Here is a 16,424-nt window from a genome sequence, read left to right as displayed (position 1 = left end):
ATTAGAAGTTTAAAGATCACAGAAGTCTTATTTTTGCAATGTTTTGATTTCTGCTCTCCAGCCACAGCTTGAAAGAGGAAAAGTATTACAAGCAGAGCAAACAATGAGCAGGCCAACCAAGAGGTTCTGTCTGCCAGCTTTCTCTGTGTCCTGCAAAATTAATCCTGCAGTTGTCAAATCCTTGCAATGTGCACAGTACAGCAGTAAGAGTATTGACTCTGATACAGCTTTTTTTTCTGTGCCAACATTGCTTGAATAACAAACTCAAAAATTTAACATCCCTTCAAAAATGCTCTTTCAAAGAGAGTAAATACAATCCTTTCAGACTGAAAATACAGAGCGAAAAAAACCAAAAATAAATTCACTTTGTTTTCTTTCTGGGCATGACTGTTTTGTGGCACATTTTGCAAGTTTATAGCAGCTCAGTTAATAGCAGGAAGAGTGGAGGGTGTGTGTAGTTCCATTCCAGAAGATAAGAACTGTATGTATTGTGTGCTTTCTGCTACCAGGTTTGTAAGAGTTGAGGCCTGTGCTAACTTGCTGCAAATGCGATCAAGCGTGAGATAATTATAACAAGGAAGGAAGGGTTGCAAAAGCTTGCCTGAATGGCTAGAGGGCAGTGGTAGCAAGGAGGTAGAGAGCATCTCTGCCACTTCTCAGTCCCTTCTTCCATGTGGCTTCATCTCAAGTATCAATCTGGCCTTATATTAGGTTTTAATACAGTACTAATTCGTGCTCACCCCCCAAATCTGACTAGAAATTGCAATAAAGTACTGTGAACTTGAACGGTAAATTACGAAGAATTAATTTGTCAATTGCTTCAGCATGTGCAGCAAAACTAGCAATTTTATTTGAGATACACTAAACTTCATTTAAGACAAATACAGAACAAAGCTTTTTTGTCTTTAAGAATCACAGAGTGATGTTGGTTTAACAGTCATGTTGCAGTAGACTCGAAACTAACACGTCTGAGAAGTGTGAAAACCAGTTAAGTGTGAAGTGTCCTGTCCTGAAAAGCTCAGAACACCAATTCCTGAATGCTCAGAGACTATCCACACAAGATCTTCAGCATTGTATTTATTAAGGAAAACAAAAAAGGCGTGTAAAATGGTGTATATACAAATATAGTAGGTATTTGAAGACAGTGGTGGTAAAGATCATTGTAAGAATGGACTTCTTGGTCTAGAGTTTGCATTTCTTGGATAATGGAGAATGATACTGAGAATTCAAAAGACAATCACAGAACTGAGCCACAGGCTAGAAAGTGTGATGCTTGCAAATTTCTCCTTGCAGAAGAGATGAGTGAAAGGCAGATTCTCTTTCTTCTTCCTTCTATTTCTTTTTTTCCCTTGGCCAGGGAAACTCCTGGAACTTGTATCTTTCCAGGTTTTATTGTCCAAAGTAGCCACCAGAAGTGTTTGCTCCTTCTGCTGCCCAATTTTTGATGACAAATATGAAGGCAAGCGTCCCAGTTCTGTGTGTCTTTTCCCAAGTGCAGGCCTGCCAACTCCCTGCCCTTCTTGTACCATCTGCTGAGTCAGCCCAGTGTGGTCTGGACCTGGTGATTAGATGCAGAGGCTTCAAACCACTCCCTACCAAAAAAAAAAAAAAAAAAAAAAAAAAAAAAAAAAATCAGTGTGTGGGTCATATCCTACCAATATATCAGGAGTTGCCTCAGCTGCCTCTGGTGGCAGTGTGTCAGAGAGCATTGGCACTACAGAATTGAGCCTTTCTTTAATAGGTGGACCAAGAAAGCATGAGCAATGTTTGTGATGTACCTCTGCAGTTTTATCTGTGAGTTCTGTTGGCTGAGTGAGCACTTGGCATCTTTACTACACTATGAAGATTACCTAAGAAAAACCAACAAATTCTGGAATATTAATTTCACATGTCTCCAAGTTGGTAGTTTTTTATCTGCAGATGATTTGGTGAGGCATCTACAACCTAAAAAGTGTGTCTTGATGGGATTAAACAAGCTACAGCACTCCTTAGTGGTAGGAAAAAATAAAATTCTATGGTTTTTCAAGTGAGAAAAATGGACAATTTTAAGGGAACTTGTCATTGAAATGAAAGACTTGGAGCTATTTTGGGGTTGGGTTTCAGTTCCTAATGAATGTTAGTGTTGGTTACTAACTTCCCAGTCAATTCAGTGTGTTGCACATTGTTAATAAGTACTGAATGTGCAAATGATGACTTACTACTTTTGAGCCTTCAGCAGATCTTCATCTTTAATATGGTCAAAAGTCTCCCTATGTAGATGCAGCTACAGCATTGGAATTTCTAGCTGCAATCTTTAAAATATTGACCCAAGCTCTTTAACAGTGAGAGGTGAAGTTTGTGTGCAGGAAGCAGGGAAGGCACACACTGTGCAGTGAAAGTCTGCGTTGCTTCCTCAGAAACTTCTGTAAGAACTCGTGTGATGCAATGTCTCTTCCCTACAGGACAGGGAAGAAAAATTAAAAAAGTCCCTCCTGCCTGACTGTAGGGGTTTTCTTTGCTTTCATTTTAATTTTTGCGTAGTGTAGTGATTCACTTTCCCAGTCCCCACTGAGCTGGTGAAGGGCTGTCCTCCTGCACAATACACCAAAAGAAGCTGAGGGAGCTGGATCCCTTCAGCCAGGAGAGGTGGCACTCAGGAGAGATCTAATTGCCAACTATAGCCAAGGGTAGCATTTGCAGAAATGGCAGACTTTTGTCTGAAGCTCCCAGTAAATCCACAAAAAAATCTGTCATAAAGTACAGCAGAGGAATTCCACTAGGATATGCAGGAGGAAATTCACATTAAAGGTGGTTAACTGTGGGATAAAATTGTCACTATCCCTGTGCTGAGGCTGGACAGGATGACCTCCAGAGTCCCCTCCCAAAACAGGTTTTCCTCTGAGTCCACACTGGCTGTTTAGAAAAGACTGAAAACTATGGCTCCAACTGTGAATAGCCTTTACGTCTAGAGTAACACAAACCTTTAGGTCTAGAGTAACACTCACTTTTTTTTTATTTTTGTGTGAAATGCCACACATGAGAAAGAATTGCCTTGCCTCTGGCAGTTACTGTAAGTATTCCCTGTATGCTTTTGGATATGCTTTCTTCATCCTCCCTCATCCTCATCCAGGCATGTAAACAAAACCCACCCTCACACCTACTGCAAATATCACACTCGCATCTGAAAAGCTAAAGGTCATGTTACAGTAGCAGTTTCAGGCTTACATTTTCTCCTCTTATGTATGGGAAACAACCCTTTCAAGGGCAAAAGAAAAGAAAAGAGTAACAAGGAGGTGGTCCTTTCAAATGAAATGAGTCAAGCAGCTTTCAGCAAAAATGTACTTGACTTTTACCTCTGGGTAGCAATAATCTGTCCTCAAGAGAAAGAAAGCTGTTTACCCAGCATTCAAATAGGTTTCTATTTCAGCAATGGAAAAAATTCTCATACACATGGTCTTCTACGTTGGTTCACAAAAATAGCAGTTCTGCTGTTTCACAATGGTTTAGATCAGAGAGATGCTGCAGTGTAAGCTAGGATGAGCTAGTAGCATAACTACTTATGTGGATTCTGCTGGGCTAAGTAATGCATTTTAACTTTCCATTTCTTCATAAAGTACTGTTCAGAGTCCCCTTAATATTGTTTACAAAAGTTCTCGTATTTTAAATAGCATTGCAGTGTGCATCATCCTGTGTTCCTCAATAGTTTACATTTTGAAATGTGCTATATACACTATATATATGCTGTATATGCACTATATACAGATTCTGTGAGACTCCAGACATATATATGTGTGTCTGTATGTATGTATGTATGTATGTATGTATGTGTGTGTGTGTGTGTGTGTGTGTGTACATGTGTACGTGTGTGTGTCTGTGTGTGTGCAGCTGGTCCTTCTGACTGTGGTGATTTTTATCACACAAAGCACTGAAGCAGCATGACTGAGGCCAATGAGTAGCACAGGTGCTAATAGTCTGCTATTGCAACAGCGGCTGTTTCAATGACAACAGAAATTACGTGGAGAGATTACTGCAGAATGCTGAGCCCAGCTGCAGATAAAACACTATCGGAGTGCAGTGCACAGGAAACCCTGGGTGTTTTCCAACACCCATGTGACAGGCATTTCTTGCCCCGTCTCACCACATGGCACAGCAGCCTTTTCCGAGCAAAATCCACTGGCACCAGCAGGCTGGCCCCCAGCTCCACTTTCCTAGGAGGAACCACCATCAAAGGGAACTTTGACAAAGGTCCACACTTCAGCTCCTGGCAATGGGCTGCTTCTCGGGATATGGGAAGGTGTGTACAGTTCAAGTAAACAAATACATGACCTGTGACTAAACACTGATGACTTTTCAGTCTAGTGATTGGTTTGTAAAAATTCCCTATTCCCGTACTTGAGTTCATATAACATGATGAAATACTAATTGAATTTGACATGGGAAACTATTTAAAGTAAATAAATTATTTAAAGTTTTTAAAGAAAAAAATCTGCAGCCGGAGATAGACTTTCTGACTTCTGCCTTCATTTTGGTGGGGTTTCTTTCCTTCATTTTTTCTCAGTTCTTTAATTCCCTTAACTGGTTTGACTAATTCATTATTCAAAGCTACACAGTTAGCATTTTACTGTATATGGGGCAGGTTTGGTGCTAGTATAATGAGGTATAGATGATCAGCTGAACTGAGACCCTGTGCCCATCTATCTGACCAAAATCAGCTTCTTGACTAAATGTTGTTCAGTTTGTTCAATATAACTGGTGGCCTTTAAATAAGTTCATTTGAACCAGAACTTGCACTTTTTTTTGACCTGACAAGTCTTCTGTTTCCACATTTTCCCAAAGTAAAGATGATTTCATGACAATTATTTTTTGTAGACAGGTAGACTTCACATCCATTACTCCTTTTGTGGAAGTTGTTACACAGGGCTGCGCAAAGTCTTATAAAATTTGCATTCTTCTCCTTTTGCTTATCATCATGAGTTTGCAAAATAGAAAATATCCGGACTTTTGCTTAGTTGCACTAGTGCATGAGCAGTGAAGTACCAGTGGGTGTCAGCATCGGGGAGCTTTTGGGGAGGGAAGAGTAAGGGTTTAAGGCTAGACAGTAGCATCACATTCACCACCAGCAACCAAATTGTCTAAGGTTTCCACACATCACAGGAGTACAAAGCTCATCTCCCGCCAGGCAGACATGCATGTGGCATTCAAGCATTTGCAAGCACAGAGTGATATTTTTTTCACCAGAGAGCCCCAGCATCCCCAGCCCTAGGGTCAAGCTTGCAGGGATGGACATATTAGGCAGTCAGGATCCAGAGGATAACACTGACAAATGCCAATATTTGTGCAGGCAGTGTTGCAGCACACCTGCACCAGTTGAGGCATACGGTTCCGAGCAGTCTGAAAGTCCAACCCAGAGTGGCACTTTGCCCTACGGGCTGGGCTTACCTTCCTAATTCCAGTCTGGAGGCTGTCAGTCCTGCAACTTCCCCAGCATCCCAGCATCTCTCCTGCAGTCAGCATGGGATGAATGTGCTGCCCAACAGCCAGAGGTGATTTCACAGCCCTCATTCCTCCAGTGACATCTCCTTAGATGATGTCCTGCCACCAGCACACCTGCAAACTTCATCTCTTGCTTTTGGCCCAGAGGCAGTCCATCAAACCCAAAGCACATCCCATGGGTAGGTCTTCTATATCTTTGGAGCAAAATTTCTTGTGTTCTTCAGCTCTGAGCAACTAGTGAGCTAAAAACAAACAAACAAACAAATATTTAAAATCCTAGCATTTTTAAGAAATGCAAGCAAGCAAGAAAGCTTCTGTGACAAATTTATGGGGTAAAGCAATATTGGCAGACATCATCTGGGAATTAGTGTTTTTAAAAAAGGACATTTTTCATAATGGCTTGGTTCATAATTACTTCCAAACTCTGCATGACCACAGCTGCCAAGAAAGAATGATTGCTCATGTTTAATTTAGAGCTACTCATATGTTTTGCAGTTAAATTAAACCAAAGCCAAACCGGGGAATTTGGAAACCACTGAAAATAAGGGGAACTCTGGAGTGCTTAACAATTACTTCCTCATAGGACATGCCCAAGAGGAAGAGAGGTGCTTTTCAGTCATGGAGCTGCTCTCTTAAGCATGAGGAGGATCATGCTTTCCTTCCTCTGCTTACTGATGCATCTGCTTCAGCATGAGACAACTTGTAAGTAAGGGCTTTTTGCTCTTTTCCTGTATGGGAAGGGAAGGTGGGGGGGGGTGTAGGAGGACAGGGCTTGTTATTGAATTTTTGGATGAGTCAAGAAATCTCTGTATCCTTTGGTGGGTTTCAAAAGCAAGTCACTTTCAAATTAGTTTGTTATTTTATCTTTCCAGGTTCTGAAATGCAGATAAAATGAATGTGTTGCCCATTAGATTTCTTCATGGCTGTATTACCAGTTTCAGCAGCCAGTACAAGTCTTATCTGATTCTGTTCTATGCCAGGATAAAAGCTGCTGTCATCTGGGTTGCAAAACCCACAAAAATATTAGGGTTTGAATGGCTCAGAGGTTGTTAACTGAATCTTTGAAAAGATTCAGTTTGAAAAGAGATGGTCTTGAAAACTGTCGGACAGCTTTTCCAGTGGTACAGACAGGAAAAGAAGTGAATTTCAGGTGGTTGTTTATTAGGCAGGAGCTGGTAAACATGACTGTGGCAACAGTTTTAAGAGCTATAATTTCTTCAGGTTAAAGCTGAGTTGTGGAGTAAAGAGGGAAAGAGCACTTGACTTTTAAGTATTGATGGGGATGCCCACTGCAGACTCTGTGAACAGATGTGAAGGGTTTGTTTCCAGGGATGTGCATGAGGCATCTTTCACAGCAGCAAAGTCACTAAGAAAAAATATACCAATAAACCAACAAAAAAACAAACAAAACAAAACAAAACAAAACAAAACAAAAAAAAAACAAAAAAAAAACCCAAACCCCAAAAAAACCAAACCCAAAATAACAACGAACAAACAAACCTAAAACAAACAGCAAAAAATCCCACCTCAAACACTCAGACCACATAAAAGTATTCCTTTCATAGTTCTAAATGTAACTATGTAAAAGTAGTTCTTCTGTAACTGCTTGACTTCATGACTTGGAAAGCTTTGAATGTGAGATCCAGGAGATTTAACTTCCCTGTGGTCTGCTAGTCATGAAACGAAATGGTCTGTAGCAATACCCTCTGATTCCAGTATGGAGGAGTGTGCCTGTGATAAACACGTTATGTTATCATTCCTTCTTATCTGCAGCACTTTTAGTTTTGGAAAACCAAGACCTTCAAGATTCGATTAAGCCACAGAAGGTAGAGTTCCATTCGTTAAATTTCAACACCACTTTGCATTGGCAGCCTGGGTGGGCCAGAGAGGCGAGAGATGCGCTCTACTTTGTGCAGTACAAAGTGTAAGTACTGGGGCCTCCCACTGTGCTGGGGCTTAGCCCTTCTGGGGCTAAAATGATTTCTCAGGTGACAAGATGTTCTCATTCCTGGGGAACAGCCACATCCTCCTTGACTGCCAACTCGCAGCTGTTTCTGCACTTACCAATCCCATGAGGTGCAGTCAAGCAGCATGAGGCAGGCAAGGAGTAACCACCTCCAGTACTATGCTCTGCACCCTCATTGACCAAGGGTTTGAAGCAAAATGTAGTTTGCAGGGGACCTCTGAAAGTCACTTGGTCCAGCCACCTGCTTCAAGCAGGTCTAGGTAGGTCAAGTTATTCTATAATAGAACATTAAAGGTATTTCAGTGGCCTACCTTGCCCACAGCACTGCCTCAGGGTGCCTTGCATGGAAAGATTGAGGTAACATTAGGGGCTGGTCTCCAGGGTCTGCTCCTATCCCTGGCACACTGGTGAGTGCCTGAAATCATTATTGCCCTTGGGAAACGGTTTGGTGAAATCCAGCATTCTGCCCAGCAGTGAACACACTGGCTAAGCCGAAGCTTGCCCACCTGTCCCATGGGGCAGCTAAGAGGTGGCTTCCGACAGGGCTGTTGACCCATGTCTCTGCTTTAGATTTCTTTCAGAAAAGACAGAAACCTGTAGCTCCCAAACACCCATGAAATCAACCTTCCCTGTTATCAAATTGAAGGCAATTAATTTCCATGGCAAGATGCTTGTCAGTGCCAAGAGAGTAAAACAGATGGCTGAGAATCTGCATGGACATAGGCAGTGATCCCTGAAGTTTACATCCTTCCTCCTCTTTCTCCATAGGTATGGGCAGAGCACGTGGCAAAACAAAGACGAGTGCTGGGGGATTTCAAGCCATGTCTGTGACCTAACACATGAGACCTCTGATATCCAGGAGCCTTACTACAGCAGAGTGAGAGCAGCCCTGGCTGGTGTCTACTCCAACTGGAGCCTCAGCTGCAGATTCACTCCTTGGAGAGAAAGTAAGTGCAAACATACATGTCCCTCCAGAAGGAATTTGATCTTCCATGGCATGGAAAGCAACATTTCTGCTCACAACTTGCAAACCACGGCTTTTCTTTCAAAAGCCACGGCTTTTGTGGCTTTTCTAGCCACAAAGCTGTTTGTAAAGAAGTGAGTCAATAGCTCTCAGGTGAAGTGTTATGCCACAGTAATTCTCCACACACTTGAAAGCCAAGTGATTATGGCTAAATAGCCATTTATCAGTAATCAGGAGATCAAAAGATCCGTTTAGTTCAACCTCTTCCTCTGGGCATGGAAATACACAAATCATTTTCAGGCATTTTTGGAGCTGCTGGAGGATAGGACTCAAGACAATAAAAAAGGAAGCATTTTTTCTTTGTGGGGAGAAGAGAGAACAGAGCTGTGTGGTGTGTGGCCACCATCCTTCTCACATTTATGTGTTATCCTGACTGCAGGAAAGGACATAGAAAGGACATGTGCAAAGCTTTTGGTTAGCACTGCCATTATAGTGCCACAGTATGTTAGAAATGGAGGACTGCCCAAACGCTGAACAGTAGCAATCTACCTACCAGTAAGTTCACCATGAATTAACTAGTTTTCCCCTCACTGGCCAATGCAAAATCAAATTGTCAGTGTGGGTCACTTCACAGCCCCGAAGTGCAAACCACCTTGAGCCTCCTGCACAGATGAAACCACAAGCTTTGACATAAAGTACCTTGCAGCAAAACCAGAACCAGAACACCTTGCCTTGTGCCACTTCCTCCTCCTGGAGAGATTCGTGTGGCAGCTGCTGCCCATGTCCCCACATTCCTGGTGCTGCACACACATGTATGCAGGCACTGGCTTCAAGCCTTAGCTGTGTTTAACCAAGCTGATTGCAAAATATTTGAAAGTGATGATGTAAACTGCATCCTTGGCACAGCTGAAATAGTTTAAATGGATGTTCTGTGCAGAAAGCATAAAGACAAATACAAGGGAAAAAGAAAATTAGGGCAATTTTGGAATTTTGCTTGATCAGTCAGCACTTAGCAACATCAGCTCTAAGGGATTTCAAAACTTTTGGCTCAAAGATAGATTTACAAACACAGGAAATGCCACCTCCAAAATAACAATAACCAAACCCAATAAACACCAAGAAGTAGGAATTTACAAAGTGTCACTTAAGGAGTAAATACAGCATAATATATTGTTGGTAATATGAAATTTTTGAATAGATTCAAATTGCATTCTAGGAAATATTATTCATAAACGATAACTGTGTTTATAGCTTTGTTTTTTTTTTTCCATAGCTATGATAGGACCTCCAATGGTAACTGTGGTTCATAGCAACAAATCCATAACAGTAAAGCTCCAGGCTCCACATTCTCCTTATAGAAGGAAGAGAGGCAGCAAAATACCAATGACAAATTATTATGATCTGCTGTTTCAAGTCTTCATAATTAACAACTTGCTAGATGAGGTAAGAGTATATTCAGATATGAACCCTTTACCATTGAATAGCCAGGAAAGTGCAGGCACACCATACCTGTTTTGCTGTTGAAACAGTCTTCTGGGATTGTGAGAGCAGCAATGACTGTACAAGTGTTTGAAAACAAAGTAGGCTTATTTTTCAGGAATTGAATTTGATTGAATTGAGTTGTAATTCCTCCCTGTATTATTTTCCATCAACTTAATACTTCATAATCTATGACCTAGTTTAAAAAATTGGGACAGGAGAAGAATTTGGGGGGGAAGGGAATTTTCTTTAAAAAGCATAAGTAAGTTATTAATGCTGTTGAGATTGTGTAAGTCCATATGCTGTTCTGCATCCTCTGCTCTCATCAAACTTTACTCACAGACACACTTGCTAGGGAAATGTGCTTGACTGGCTCTTCTTTCTCCATGCTGTATGAAGCAACACAGGGTCCTGGTGTATGAAGGGAAAGACAAGGTTATTAAAATAGAAGATTTGAGGCCTGGAGTCAGCTACTGCATCGTGGCTAAAATGTACGTGCCAATGCTGGACCACAGCAGTGCCTACAGCAGCAGGCAATGTACCGTGCTGCAGTGACAGGGCTGGCACCACTGAGACAGGTAAGTCACTGAAACTGGAGATGACTCTGGAAGTCAAGATCTATCCCCTCACCAAAGGCAGATACTCTCCAAAAGTAGGGAAAAAAGTGTGTCATAGAAACTGCCATCCCACATGATAATATTAGCCGGAATACTTACATAATCTCAGATGCACGCCAGGTAAGAATAAGGCCAAGATGATTAGAGGAATGGAATAGATTATTTGCATGTTGGCACTGTCCTCAGAAATATCTGCTTCTTCCCTTTCTTTAAACAGTTGTACATAGTATAGTTAAATAGTTATACATAGCATGGCTTTCATAAATGCTTTTCTATCAAGTAATAATTAACTAGAAAAATGAGTAACCTCCAACTTTATTAACATGTAATTCTCATGCAAGCTCTGCCAGCCTTTTCTGCTCAGAAATTGATCTGATGGATTAATTAAGTCTGTACCCTTTTCATGGACACTCTTCAGTGTAGTGTTTTAAAAAATAAATCAGTTATCAAATGTCATGAGTTCCCATGAGACAAAATGCAAGAATTATCTCCAATAGCTGATCTGAAAAATCTGGGGTTTTACTTACATCAATCACTAATCTATTGTCACATATCATATGCCTAGCCAAAAGATTTGCTAGCAACCCTGCCTTGCAGGTGCAAAAGCACAGAGAGTACAAAGACTTGACTTCATTGGAATTGGCGTTAGCAAGCTCAGATTTAGGGTAAAAGACGAAAACTGGAAAATCATCAGTTTTAAACTGGGCTTCTGTTCTTAGTTCTGTACCCTAAAACCATAGAAGTTTTCCTTTCTTCTGCTTCATAATATGATACATATCATTGGTGTCTCTTGAGTTTTTGTTGGTGGATTTAGGCTAAGGAGGAGTCACTTTCTAGGGGACTTTCCTGCATTTTTTCCTTGCTTGCCCTGTATTGTAAAGAGCTGAAAACTCAGGTTAGAGCTGAACTTACAAACAACTTGCAGAGGGACAGGACAAATGCAGGTGAATGACATGTGTTGAATGTCAGTTCATCTTAATACCACCCATCTTAAATGCATATGCTAGCAGCAATTCTTTTTTTTCTTCCCCATTACAGGGATAAAGGCAGAAGGTGCCTTCCATCACAAGTCCAGCTGTAAATCAATATCTGCTGTCTATGTCTGGAATACATACTTGGATACTTTTTAAACTAACCTTTGCTGCATTAAATTATTTGATTATTTGATCACAATCTTTTTATGCTACATGAAGGTCATGAAGCCTTTGTATGTCCTGTATTACAATTTATGATGGTATATATTTGCATTTTCAAAGGTAACAGACTTGTAATATAAAAATAAAACCATGAAAAAAGTCTTTGTGGAAATATCCTTAAGATTGCTTTTAGGGGTTTTGTATTTTAGGTCTTGAAATTAAAATACCATAAAATTCTATAAAATAGAAGTTTCAGATATTTTATGTTTTCTACAATGATTTCAACAGAAAATAGAAAAAGTGTCCTTCCTTTAAAATAAGAAATGTGCAATGCAGGAGTAATTCCGTGCTCACAGTGTCTTCGTAGGACCGCCAGCATAATATTTCTCACAGTGAAACCAGTATGTGATTAGCCAGGAATGAATGTAAACTAAAACAGGAAAGATCCTCTCTTCCATTCAGTGAAAGACAGTTAAAGGAAAGAGACCCTCGGCAAGTTTGCTGATGAAACAGAGCTGTGGGGAGTAGCTGATAAACCATAAGGCTGTGCTGTCATTCAGGGGGACCTTGATAGGCTGGGAAATTGGGTGGAGAGAAACTTAATGAGATTCAACAAGCACAGGCTGGGGACTGACCTGCTGGGGAGCAGATTGGCAGAGAAGAACCTGGGAGTCTTGGTGGATGACCATGAGCTAGCACTGCCCTGTGGCCAGGAAGGCCAGTGTATCCTGGGGTGCATTGGGAAGAGTGTGGCCAGCAGGTCAAGGGAGATGGTCCTGACCCTCTACTCAGTCCTGGTGAGGCCACATCTGGAGTGCTGTGTCCACTTCTGGGCTCCTCAGTACAAGAAAGACAAGATGTGACAGGAGAGGGCCAGTGGGGAACCAAAAAGATGATGAGGGCTCTGGAGCATCTCTTTTGCAGGAAGCATCTGAGGGAGTTGAGTCTGTTAGTCTACAGGAGAGAAAACAGAAGGGATATGATTAATGCATGTAAATATCTCAAAGGTGGGTGCCAAGAGGATGGTACCAGACTGTTTTCAGTGGGGCCCAGTGACAGGATGAGGAGCAATGGCCATAGGCTAAAACACAGGAACTTTCACCTCAACATAAGAGAAAACTTCCTTTCATTGAGGGTGGCAGAGCTCTGAAAGAGGCTGCCCAGGGAGGTCATGGGGTTTTCCTCTGTGGAAACATTCTAACCCACCTGGGCACATTCTTGTGTCACTTCTAGGTAGCCCTGCCTGGGCAGGGGGGATGCACTGAATGATTCCCAGAGGTCCCTTTCATGCCTAAGAATTCTGTGATTCTGTGACCTCTATTTTAGCCATTTCACAGTAAATGGTGACTGAATGCTGACCATTACTTGTGATTTCTAATGATTTTAGCCCTTAATCATACAAGGGAAAAAATTGCTTGGGCAAGGTCTGGGTAGCGACTCACTAAGCCATTCCAGGAGGGAAGGGTGAAATAGCTTTTGCAGATCTGCAAGGTCTGTAAGTAATGAGACTCTTAGTACTTGACTATGTTCTGTAATTGCAGATTAAATCAGAGAAGGTGAGGCCCAGAAACAAAAGGGCAAAGAAAGACCTGGGAAAAATGGAGGTCCCAGCTACCACTTTTCCATTAATTCATGTACACAAAAGTGGATCAATTTAGTTTAAGTAATAGACATTGAGTTCTCTGAAGCCAAATCCAAAGCATTTTTCATGGTCTGTCACTAGCACCTCCCCTGGAGGCCTCAGAGCTGAGAGCTGCTTCAGGATGCTGGCAGTAGGCATTTGGGAAGAGGCTGTGTTTAAGGGAGTTAATGCTGGTCAGTCTTGCCTTTAACAGAACGAAAGAGGTCATTACATAATAAATATTTCCACCACCTGATTATAATACATGATATATTTGAACAACTAGGTTTGCAGACATCCAGCCATATCCAAACATCTAGTCCATAAGACCAGGTTTCTTTCACCACATTTCCCTTTTTCCTCCTTTCTCAATTCTTCCCGTTTCTTTGCCCACTCACACCCCACAGTTTCTTCAGTTTCTTTATTTAGGTAAGAATTTTTTGAGAAGCAGGTCTTTAAATCTCTGTGCAATACCTAGTGCTAAGACAAGTATGAGATCCTGCTGCCTGTCTTGCACTGGCCAGAAAAACTGTCCAGGTAAACAATTAAGAAATAGTCTATCTTGTATTTCAGCAGTGGGTTATCACAGCCTGAAAACAGTATCTGTAGTAATTTCCTTAGGACAGCTCATGTTGCCATCATTACACAAAGATAAAGCTTTATCAGAGAACAGATTCTGACAATCCCAGATACTGTACCTATGTCAGATGCAGAGGATAAAACTGTTTTATAGAGAACAGTAAAAAAAAAAAAAAAAAAAAAAAAAAAAAAAAAAAAAAAAAGAGAGAGAGAGAAAAGAAGCGGCAAAGAGGCAGAGCCAGAGCCATAGGAGTACCTGAAGCATTCAGACCTAGCTAGAAATATAGCAGCTGCCATGCTATGGGTCTATGAAGACATTTGAAATCTGAAATTTTTTTCAATTTGATAAAATTATGAAAAATGTGCAGCATGTATGCTGGGAAAAGCAATAAAAGATCTGAAGAAGTCTTGCACAGTTGTGTGCTAAGTTGTGGGCTAACCAGATTTCACTTCCTCAGCAACAACACAGGCTTACAGAAAGCAGTGCAAGAGTTGCAGGAACCCACTTCCATTCTGACAGTACCATGATTTATTACTGCCAACCCCATGATGTTCTGCAAAAGCAAATTTTCCCTTTCCATTTGAAATGCAAATTTTCTGTCAGGGCTGTTCTGACATGTAATTTTACTGGGGAAGAGTTTGGTAGAATGATTGCTGCTGTATTTTTTTCTCCCAAAAGGCTGAGTGATCTGCACTCACAGCTTCTAGATAGAGTTGGTAATGCTGTAACTTAAACAACTTATTGTGCCATAGACTGCATGCTGCACTGCTATTTACAACTCCACAAGGGTGGAATGGAGAAAGAATTCTCTTAAGTGTACCTGGGACTTTCCTGCTGACAAGTCAGTTTGGAAATACATGGAGGAGTGAGTTCTAGCCCTCCTTTCTCTTTCTCCTCATGGGCACAAGCAATCCATCTGCTGTGGGTCCACACCTCTAGAACTGCCCAGGCTGGCACAGAGCTGCACAGGGCATGTGCATACCATTCAGTTCAGGATGCTTTCACATTGTTGGCTTGGCTCCTTCTTGCAAAAAGTTTTCAAGACCCAGCTGAGATCACTCGTCTCTTGTTTTTTTAGTCACTTACACAGCAGGTATTTTCTAACCAAGTGCCAAGTGCCAGCTTCTGTTTCAGGAAAGAGAGAAATGCTGACTTCTAGGGCCATGGCACTGAGAGGGAAAGATCAAGTAACAAAAGCAGGACTTGAGATCAATTCTGTGGACTCTCAGCTGCCACATTGCTGAGGGATGTCTGCAGTGATGGCCACAGCCTGTCACAATGGCCTCATCTGGCTGAGCCTCTGTCATGGCTGAGGGTCCTGCCAGTGAGAAATAGATATTATTCTTTTAGTGTTTGCAGTTGTGGATTTTGTTGTGAAGTGGAACCTATCCCACAAGGGCCTACCCTTCTGTCTTTCATGACTTTGCTTGAATATATCTGATCTGCCAGAAAGAATAAGAGCTTATCTCCTACTATAAATGGATTTAATTTCTCATTCTACTGGCACTCAGAAGAGCAATATTTAGCTACCAGAAATTCAAGAACAGGCCTCCAGAAAAGCTGATAGAGCAACAGCAATGAACCAGATGCTCCAGTCTTATAAATTAGGAGAAGATTATGCATAGCCAGCTGTACCACATAAATGCCCAGTTTTATAGGATGCCACAGTCCTTGGTGTTTATCATATGATGCAGCATCTGGCCAGTCCTGTTCACACCTCCCATGTATCTGCTTTAATCAGATGTGAACCTGGGGTTTACACACTTGCACAGCTTGATCTCAGCTAAGAACCACTTTGTGGCCCAGGGTGGGGCTCTGTTGTGAAATGACATTTGGCTTTTGCAACATAGCTGTTAGACATTAGCAAGTGTTCCACACTGCAGGGAATTAATCATAAATAGTGGGGTTTTCTCTGGATTCCAATGTTTGCTACAAGGATCAAAGATACTAATCTGTAAAACCTGTCTTAAAAAAAAAAAAAAGAAAAAAGGAGAAATCACAAGCTCTTGAGTAGTAGTTTGTGGCAAAGGACACAGGACACAAAACAAGGGTACTTTCTGCAGAGAAGGGAAGGGAAAGAAATGACACTGATGCTCATGATCAGGAAAATTACAGTCGCCTTTGCAACTTGTTTTCAGAATCTTTTGTAAAAGGTTTCCAAAGGGAAAAAAAAAAAAACCCTTTTAAATGTAATTCCCCAAATTCTGAAGTCACCGGTTGTTTTATTGTGTTATGTGTTTATTCCACTGAAAACCCCGCTAAAGGAGTCATTGCTACCAGAATTTTGGCTTGGGATGGGGAAAAATAGGAACCTTGAGCCCCGATGCTTAGAAAGAAAGAAATACCTGAAAAAGTTGCATGATATGAGGTAAATACTGAAGACAGTTTTAACTTTTTAAACATTTTGCTCTTTTCTAAGGCACTGGGGCCCTGATGCTGAGTTGCCTAAATATCCTTAATAATGAAAAAATGCAGCCCAGGAGTATCACACTGAGGACCAGATTCTTCAGAAATGTTTTTACTTTTAAACATAGGAACAGGATGACAATGAAGAGCCATTGTGCTAATTGTTATATCCACAAAAGAGCA

The 16,424-nt window shown here is 41.3% G+C and overlaps 1 protein-coding gene across 2 annotated transcripts; it reads left to right on the top strand.

Annotated features, from left to right (window-relative positions):
- The first annotated feature begins 4,101 nt into the window (after positions 1–4,101).
- IL22RA2 (interleukin 22 receptor subunit alpha 2) lies at positions 4,102–11,824 on the top strand. Of its 2 annotated transcripts, none has more exons than XM_053974720.1 (7): positions 4,102–4,273; positions 6,056–6,174; positions 7,246–7,396; positions 8,207–8,385; positions 9,676–9,845; positions 10,281–10,459; positions 11,537–11,824. In XM_053974720.1, exons 1-6 carry the CDS (start codon positions 4,266–4,268, stop codon positions 10,434–10,436), a joined length of 783 nt encoding a protein of 260 aa, XP_053830695.1. In that variant the 5' UTR covers positions 4,102–4,265; the 3' UTR covers positions 10,437–10,459; positions 11,537–11,824. The 2 variants fall into 2 exon arrangements, with proteins under 2 accessions (XP_053830695.1, XP_053830693.1); XM_053974718.1 differs by lacking the exon at positions 4,102–4,273 and adding an exon at positions 5,628–5,651 and having other exon boundaries at positions 5,968–6,174.
- Positions 11,825–16,424: the final 4,600 nt, after the last annotated feature.

The sequence above is a fragment of the Vidua macroura genome, chromosome 3 (assembly GCF_024509145.1).
Source record: "Vidua macroura isolate BioBank_ID:100142 chromosome 3, ASM2450914v1, whole genome shotgun sequence".
Classification (NCBI taxonomy): Eukaryota; Metazoa; Chordata; class Aves; order Passeriformes; family Viduidae; genus Vidua; species Vidua macroura.
The sequence above is the reverse complement of the archived record's forward strand: the minus strand, read 5'-3'. Positions and strand labels throughout refer to the sequence as shown.

Bases quoted from the DNA above. Each gene is read 5' to 3' on its own strand.
- IL22RA2 (XM_053974720.1), top strand. The intron at 6,175-7,245 runs GTAAGTAAGGGC...TCTTATCTGCAG, and splicing joins GCTTCAGCATGAGACAACTT to CACTTTTAGTTTTGGAAAAC. The intron at 9,846-10,280 runs GTAAGAGTATAT...TGCTGTATGAAG, and splicing joins TTAACAACTTGCTAGATGAG to CAACACAGGGTCCTGGTGTA.